The following is an 8,031-nucleotide window of genomic DNA, read 5'->3' as shown; positions in this document are numbered from 1 at the left end:
AGGTGGTGGAAATCTGTGTGTGTGTGTGCCTGTTGTGTAGCATTCGTCATGTGGAGCCATGGTGAAACTATCAGTGTTATCTGCTAACTTTACCACCTGTGTTAAATTGAAGGCAGTGATGTGGAAGAGGCGTCTACCCTCCTTTTCTCTGATGCTATTGCTCCGTCTCTCCATTTCCATTCCTTCCCACTTCCACCCCCTTCCTCTTTTTGTCTACTTCTCTCATTCCATTAGCCCCCCACCCCCACCCGTTGCTGCTCTCTCTTACATCCCCTCTCTACCAACCTCCTATTAAAGTGTGCAGAAGAAGCCAGAGAGTTAAGGGGTTTTAGTTGTCATAAATGAAAAGAATCTGTGAGGTTTGTGTGTTTGCGTTTCAGCTATATTTGTGGCCACTATGGAAACACTCAAGCCTAACTGTATTGTTTGCTTTCTGAAGAGATAAAAGTTGTAGCTTATCTTGGAGTCTGACTTCTTCTCACTCTTTGTGTTGCATAAATCAGGTTTTTGTTCTGCAAAACAGTTTCGTTTTTCACGTTTAAAGATGTCATAAATGTCATTTTATTGGGATTTCAACCCGAAAGGTAGAAACAAAAATGATTCATGGTGTACAAAAAGTTAAAATGTTGCAGAAAAAGTTTGAAAATTTCTTTCACTATTGAAAAGAAAGCACAAATTTTATTTTTTTGTTAACTATAATAGAAAGATGTCACATTATCATGAACTTACTGAACAATTCAACAAATCCTCAGAGTTGTAGATGGCTAACAACTAGCCAGTTGTAAATTGTCTGTTTCTGTTTAAGCTGAATTTATTCATTAAAATCAACTGAACTAAAGATCCTTGCAGTAGAGGGAAGCTGTTTAGTTTCAGAGGTGGGTAGAGTATCCAGAACTCAAGTAAGAGCAGCAATACTTCAACATATTTTTACTGCAATAAAAGTAAAATGTAGTCGTCCAAGAAATTATTCAAGAGTAAAAAAAATATTTGGTAAAAAATCTACTCAAGTACTGAGTAACTGGTCAAATTAGCAATAATTTAATATTTAAAAAATGCATCATCAGACGAATCAAAATATAAAGCTAAATTGGCAATTTTGGTATTTTAAGAATCAATATGACAATAATTCATAAAGTAACAAAAACTAGCAAAGTCAGGCAAAATAAAATGCTTCCACATAATTTTCTATCAATAAAAAAAATTATAAAACTTTAACCAAAACTGCAGGTCTGTGTCTGAGTCTGGTGAATTTTCAGTTAAATCATGTTTGTTTTTCATTCATTGGGTAGAAAATCCAGAAATTTACTCAAGTAAGAGTAGAAATACTTCATAATAAAATTACCAAAGTAAAAGTAAAAATACTCCTAAAAGTAAATTTTGTCAAGTAAATGTAATTGAGTCAATGTAACCAGTTACTGTCCATCTCTGTTTACTTTATCAACAAGTGATGTAACATCTTCATGCTGCAGGTAAAGGATTCACTGCTAATAATAATGTTACAAAAACTCACATAAAAAAGTATAACAACGCTTTTTCTGCAGCTTATCAGAAATTATCAATACTAAATTCTCAACCAAAACTGGATGATTTCAATTGTTCTTCTCTTTTTTTGTGTTGTATGGGCTAAAAGTTTCAGACGTGAGTATCACCGCTTTGATTAGCGGTGCAGCAGAGTCCCAGCTGCTTTCTGCACGCCGCTCTGCAGTGGATCAGTAGCAGAGCAGAAAGATTTGATGCGTTGCTGTTTGTGTTGCACTTGCTGTGGTGAAGCATGTACCATGACTCTACAGAAATCTATCTGCTCAGTAGATTTCACCCCTCACTTCATTTCCTTAATGACTGAGACATAACCACTCCCCTCTGGCAGTGTGTGAAAACCACAACACACACCCACACACACACACCCACACACACACACACACACACACACACACACACACACACACACACACACACACACACACACACACACACACACACACACACACACTCAGTATCACAAAGACTTTCCCTTGGCTTCCATTCATTTTTCATTGGTTTATTTGGAACCTAAACCAGTACATAACTAACCTGAAACCTAAACTAAACTCACACCTTAGGTTTAAGCAGAGCATGGTAGTAACTGGTTGCATTTAATCCATTACATTTACTTGAGTAACTTTTTTGAAAAAAATTACTTTTAAGAGTATTTTTACTTTTTGAGTGATCTTATTATGAAGTATCGTTACTCTTCCTCGTGTAAAACTTCTGGGTTTTCTGTCCACTGAATGAAAAACAAACGTTTTAACCAGAAATTCACCAAACAAAATGTATTTTTCACATAATTAAAATCCAACACTGCAAAATCTTACCGAGTAATTTCGGTCTAGTTTATAGGGAAAATATCTTACAACATTTGAAATACGACAAAACTAATTTAAAAGTAACTTTTCGGCAAGATATTGCAGCTTGATTCAAGTAAATATTTCCTTAATATTGATGAAAAAGTTCTACTTCCACTGGCAGAGCAATTCATTTACAACTAGAAATGTTTTCCTTGTTATTAGTGAAATAATTTGCCAGTGGAACCAGAACGTTTTCATCAGTACTAAGGAAATATTTAACATCACTGTAGTTTCGTATTTTGGCAGTGAAACGTAGTTGAGTAATGGGTATTTTTGCTAAATGGTGTTTTTAATGTAATTATATTATCTAGAAAATGCTTCAGCTGTCAGTTACAAAGTTCACACGTCTGTATTTGCGATTTGAAGCGTTTGGAGCATTTTGAGTGTTTGACGCGTCCAGAACGTCCAACACGTCCCACAAAATAGAATAGAATAGAATAGAAGTCAACTTTATTGTCATTGGCTGGCAGCAGCAGCCAGAGATTCTGATGCCTCCACATAGACTTTAAATGTAAACCAGATGTTTGAAACACAAAATGTCTGCAGACGTGTTGAACTTGAAGCGTTGGACGCAGCGGCGTAGGAAGCGGGGGGGACGGGGGGGACATGTCCCCCCCAATATTGAAGCCAGGTGGATATGTCCCCCCCAAAAAATTGTACCGCAAAATATTGGATTTTGACATTTTTTTAACTAGCGTGCTTTTATTTTGAAGGCGCAGCATCGCGTTACGTCACGGTACTCCCCCTCCCCTCTCTGAACTGCTGAGTGAGCACTTAGAAGGGAGGGAAACAGCGACACAGAAGTCAGAAACTTGCGAATGAGGTAAAATGGTCTGTCGGGAATGCTGCTATGAATATTGCTTATTTATAACGTCTTGTTGTCAGTTCACTTTCATATATAGGAACTGAATCTTTTTGGTTTAATCATCTTAGTCTTGAGATGATCACTCATCCAATATTTAACTGCTAACTTTCTCTAGACGTTTGCTACGCTAGCCAAAATGTCTTTTTTTTTATATATATATCTCATTTCAGTACAATGCCACCACCAACTAAAAGGCTGAAACAGCAGCAGGACTTACTCAGCTTTTTTAAAAAGAGTAACGTCAGTGTGAGTAACAGTCACACAACACAAGGGCAACCCCTGTGTTGCCCTTGTGTTGAAATTAGCCCGGTCTGGGCGTGCGTTTTACGAGGATTTTTTATTTTTTGCGTGGTTTTGCTTCGCCGAAATGGACAGATATTATACCTGCCGCGCTCCTGATGTTAGTTAAAACCACAGGGAGAGTTAATTTTAATTCTTAGCAGCGGCTAACCAACAAATTAACTTCTGCACCTTTATTTCCTCAAATAAACTGCTGGCTCCTCTTTTTAGACTATAAATAGATTAACACAACATTGACAACTCTGTAGTTTTCTCTGTTCTGTACTGCAAACTGGAATTAAAGGCGCCATTTCTACCAAAGGTCTGGACAGACTGGCGACCTGTCTAGGGTGTACCCCACACCAGAACCTCCCGACCCCACTAAGGGACAAGGGTGTACAGAAAATGGAAGAATAGATGGATTTCTACCAAAGGTTTAGAATGCGTTTTTGAACCAGATGCTTCAAAGCGCCCTGTCCATAATTCTTCAACACACTGTCAGCTCCCTGTCAGAAAGACTTTAGTTCAGAGTCCATAAGATAATACTCTGAAAGGATTTTAATGGATTTATTTTATTTGCCTCTGCGATTAACTCTGCGCGTAAAGTCTGTAATGTGACAAATAAAATGTTTTGTTTGATTTAAAATTGGCCATGTTAGGCTCAAGAGCTGTACCTCATTTCTGAAACCATCTCATATGTTTAGGAGCAACAATGCAGGGACAGCACAAAGGAGACAGGAAAAGGAGAGGATAGTGCAACCGGGCTAGAGGCAGGAAGTCAGAGTGAGGGAGAGACAGGAGTGGAGCAACAGGTAAGATAGAGTAACTCATACGAGTAGATACTTCATGAGAGTCCACAAAAAAAGTTGAAAATTTTAATCTTTTGCTTGTAGTAAGTGTAGTTCAGGGGCATTGAGTGACATTGTAACTTTTCCTTCTAGGGAGTTCAGACTAGGGACACACAGCTGAGAGACTCTGAAGTCAGTGGACAGAGAACAGAGCCAAATCAGCCACATCCAAAATTCATAGACCCTCAAGCTCTAGCCAACAGAACTTTACATTTCCAAGGAAAGTGGTACAAGGAATTTCCCTGGCTACATTATGATGCAGTGAAAAATGGCATTTTGTGTTTTTATTGCATGGCAATTTACCAGGACAAACTCACACCATTTGGTGCAAAATCCGAACCCGCCTTTATCACTTCTGGATTTAAAAATTGGATAAAAGCATGCGAAAAATTTAAAGCACATGAAAATAGTCACACACATCGTCATGCTGTTTCTGTGACTGCACAAGAAAGTCATCCTATAAATGCCCAATTATCCAGTGCTTTGGCAACTCAGCAAGGTGACAATAGGCACTGTCTGGAGAAAATTGTGAGCTCCATAAAATATTTGGTACGGCAGGGACAAGCTTTGAGAGGGCATGACGATGATGACAGCAATTTGTATCAATTGTTAAAAAATCTGGCAGAAGATGATGCCCTTTTGGCTAAGTGGTTGCTGAGGTCTCAGAAAGAATACCTAAGTCCACAGATACAGAATGAAATCTTGTGTTCTATGAGCAATAGTATTGTCAGTGAAATAGCAGATAAAATCAGAAACCTACCAATTTTTGAGTTTGCAATTATTATGGATGGAACACAGGACATTTCTGGGAAAGAACAAGAAAGCATTTGTCTGCGATACATTGACAGTGACATGAAGCCCCATGAAGAGTTTATTGGCTTGTACTCAGTTTCTGAAACAACAGGAAAAAGCCTTGCTGCTGTTGTTAAAGATGTGCTGCTCAGATTAAACTTACCAATGCATGGTTTACGAGGTCAAACTTATGATGGAGCAGCCAATATGTCTGGGAAGCATGCAGGTGCACAGGCACTGATAAAGCAAGAGCAGCCACTAGCATTTTTTGTTCATTGTGGAGCACACTGCACTAATTTAATTGCACAGAAAGCTTGCTTAGCCTCAGTTCTGATCAGAGACGCATTGGATTGGGTGAACCAGCTTGGAGTTCTTTTCTCTCAGTCAGGGAAGTTTAAGGCAATCCATGCAGCAACAGCACATACAGAGAATCCATCGTGCACTGCAATAAAACCCCTCTGCCCCACAAGATGGGCAGTACGGAGCAAAGCAATCAGAGATGTTTTGTCACAGTATGGGTCAGTGCTGGCTAGCTTGCAGGAGATGGCTTCTGGTGCCTCAAACACAGCATCCACTGCTAATGGACTGCTGGGGCAGTTTAGGAAAGGTAAAACAGTTTTGGGTCTCATCCTTGCCTCACCTGTGATTGATGAGCTTGAATGCCTGAGCATCTCTTTCCAGAAGAGAACTCAAACCATTGCTGGAATGAGGACTGCTGTGAAAGTTGTTCAGACTTCACTTAAGGCTAAAAGAAATCAAGAAAGTTTCAACACTCTGTTTGAAAAGGCGATGGCTGAGGTTCAGTCTTTGGGTGTTAAACCCATCACAGTTACACAGAGAAGGCCACCCCCAAAACGCTTCACTGAAGGAGCTAAGACACATCAACCTGAATGTGCCAATGACCACTACAGAGGTGAATTCTTTAAAGTATTGGATGTTGTAGATGCACAGCTCACTGGGCTATTTAACCAGGATGACTTGCTGACTTTGCAAAAGTTGGAAGAGACACTTCTCAGTGGAACGATTGATGCTGCAGTCATTGGGAAATACCCAGAGTTGAATAGAGAGTTACTTTCAGTGCAACTTCCTATGTTTAGACTGAACTACTCATTTAGCAACAGCGCAGAAGCTGCAGGGATCATTGGTGGACTGCCTGGAGAGGTCCGTAGACTTTTTGGGCAAGTGGAAACTCTGGTTAGGTTGCTTTTGGTGGTCTCCGTTTCATCCTCTGAGGCAGAGAGAAGTTTCAGTGCGCTTCGTAGACTCAAAACGTGGCTCCGGTCTACAATGACTCAAAACAGGCTTAATCATGTTGCTGTCTGTCATGTACATAAAGATAAACTTGATTTACTGGACAAGAAGTCAGTTTGCAAGCAATTTGTGGCTGCAAATGAAAGGCGGAAAAAACATTTTGGCTCTTTTGCCTAAGCCAGTGTTTGTCATCCTTTTATGTTTCCGGCACATTTTTGGCGAATTATAAATGCATGGCTGTAAAGTGCAATTGTTCAGAAGCACAGAGGTGTTGATCTCTACCTAGGGTTATGTGGCCTATAATCTCTGTGCTAACTGCTTTTCCAACAGTTAAAGCACACTGTAGTCAGTGAGTTAAAAAGCTTGTCTATTAAATGTGTATTTATTGTTGGTAAATATTTCTTCATTTTTGATTTGGTTTAATTAGTCATACAGTTCGACAAACTGAATAAGCATATTTTGATTGATTTTCTTTTCTTCTTTTACTTAATGTTAAAAGTGTGAATAATTTGTTCACTACATTGTCTGTGAGGGCTCTTTCATCTCAGAATTTTGTTTAATCAAAGATTCATTTTTGACCATTATTGCAAGTTTGACAAAATAAAACATATCAAACTTTGCACTTGTGTGGCCTACTGAATTGTTTTTAATCCAACTGAAATATTTGATTTTCTAGTGTGTATGCGGACACTAAATATACCAAGGGCTGAAGCCCTTGAAAGACATCTCCCTTTGCTTAATAAAAGACTCCAGTCATTTTGTTTGGTGATATGCTCACATCTTATGAACAAATGCATTATGTAAATTTTAAATGCATTATTTTTGCAAGACACAATTTATAAAGGAATAAAGTAAAAGATTAAATAGCCTTTTTTTAAAGTAGCGTACTTAAGATATATTTCTGTTGAATATTTACGAATCTCAGATTTCCGACATGTGTCCCCCCCAATTGTAAACTTATTCCTACGCCCCTGGTTGGACGCGTTTTTGACGCACGTAACGCGTTTGGTCTAAACACACTGTTGTACTTGCTAATAGCAACCCTGAGCAGGCATAACCAACATTTAGTTTTATACCTCGCTAATTGAGAAACTCCTGGGATACTTGGCAACTCAGAACAAGAATCAAACATGGAGGGCCAACATTTAGTTTTTTTTGTTGTTGTTACCCTTGCCTTTTTGTCTTTCTTTTGGCTTTGTTGTTTGTATTTTTTTCTAATTCATGTAAAGCACTTTTAACTGTCTTATTGCTGAAAATGTACTATATAAATAAAATAACCTTTACTAAGATGGCACCGATCACTTCCAGTTCTGACTTGTTGGAACTCTGTATTGTGTGTGTTGTGAACAGAAACAGGAAATATTTGGGCCAAATATGTGACAAATGGCCATTTCTGCCTCCTGAATATTAGTCCAGCGGTTTTAATGTTTTGCCTGATGGACGTATATAAATTCCAACCGCCCTGGAGAACCAGAGAGGAAGGAAAGATGGTGGAATCTATTGAAGTGCTTCTGTAAAATGGACTTTGTTCAGGTAGTCACTTTGTTTTCATGCTGGTAATATTTACTCAGGGAGGGAGATCTCTTTCCCTTTTCTTCTCTGCTCCTCTTCC

The 8,031-nt window shown here is 38.7% G+C and overlaps 1 protein-coding gene across 3 annotated transcripts; it reads left to right on the top strand.

Annotated features, from left to right (window-relative positions):
• Window positions 1-2,955: 2,955 nt before the first annotated feature.
• LOC114150546 (zinc finger MYM-type protein 1-like) lies at window positions 2,956-7,039 on the top strand. Of its 3 annotated transcripts, XM_028027014.1 has the most exons (5): window positions 2,964-3,015; window positions 3,098-3,207; window positions 3,420-3,495; window positions 4,233-4,340; window positions 4,470-7,039. In XM_028027014.1, the coding sequence occupies exons 2-5, from the start codon at window positions 3,203-3,205 to the stop codon at window positions 6,594-6,596; spliced, it is 2,316 nt and encodes a 771-aa protein (XP_027882815.1). In that variant the 5' UTR covers window positions 2,964-3,015; window positions 3,098-3,202; the 3' UTR covers window positions 6,597-7,039. The 3 variants fall into 3 exon arrangements, with proteins under 3 accessions (XP_027882816.1, XP_027882817.1, XP_027882815.1); XM_028027015.1 differs by having other exon boundaries at window positions 2,956-3,207; window positions 3,420-3,489; XM_028027016.1 differs by lacking the exon at window positions 3,420-3,495 and having other exon boundaries at window positions 2,956-3,207.
• Window positions 7,040-8,031: the final 992 nt, after the last annotated feature.

Source organism: Xiphophorus couchianus, chromosome 9, assembly GCF_001444195.1.
Source record: "Xiphophorus couchianus chromosome 9, X_couchianus-1.0, whole genome shotgun sequence".
NCBI lineage: Eukaryota > Metazoa > Chordata > Actinopteri > Cyprinodontiformes > Poeciliidae > Xiphophorus > Xiphophorus couchianus.
This window is presented reverse-complemented; position numbering and strand designations above follow the sequence as displayed.

What these genes read in the sequence shown, in the direction of transcription:
- LOC114150546 (XM_028027014.1), top strand. An exon ending in TTAAAAAGAGTAACGTCAGT is followed by an intron (nt 3,496 to 4,232) that starts GTGAGTAACAGT and finishes TCATATGTTTAG; the next exon opens with GAGCAACAATGCAGGGACAG. An exon ending in AGACAGGAGTGGAGCAACAG is followed by an intron (nt 4,341 to 4,469) that starts GTAAGATAGAGT and finishes TTTTCCTTCTAG; the next exon opens with GGAGTTCAGACTAGGGACAC.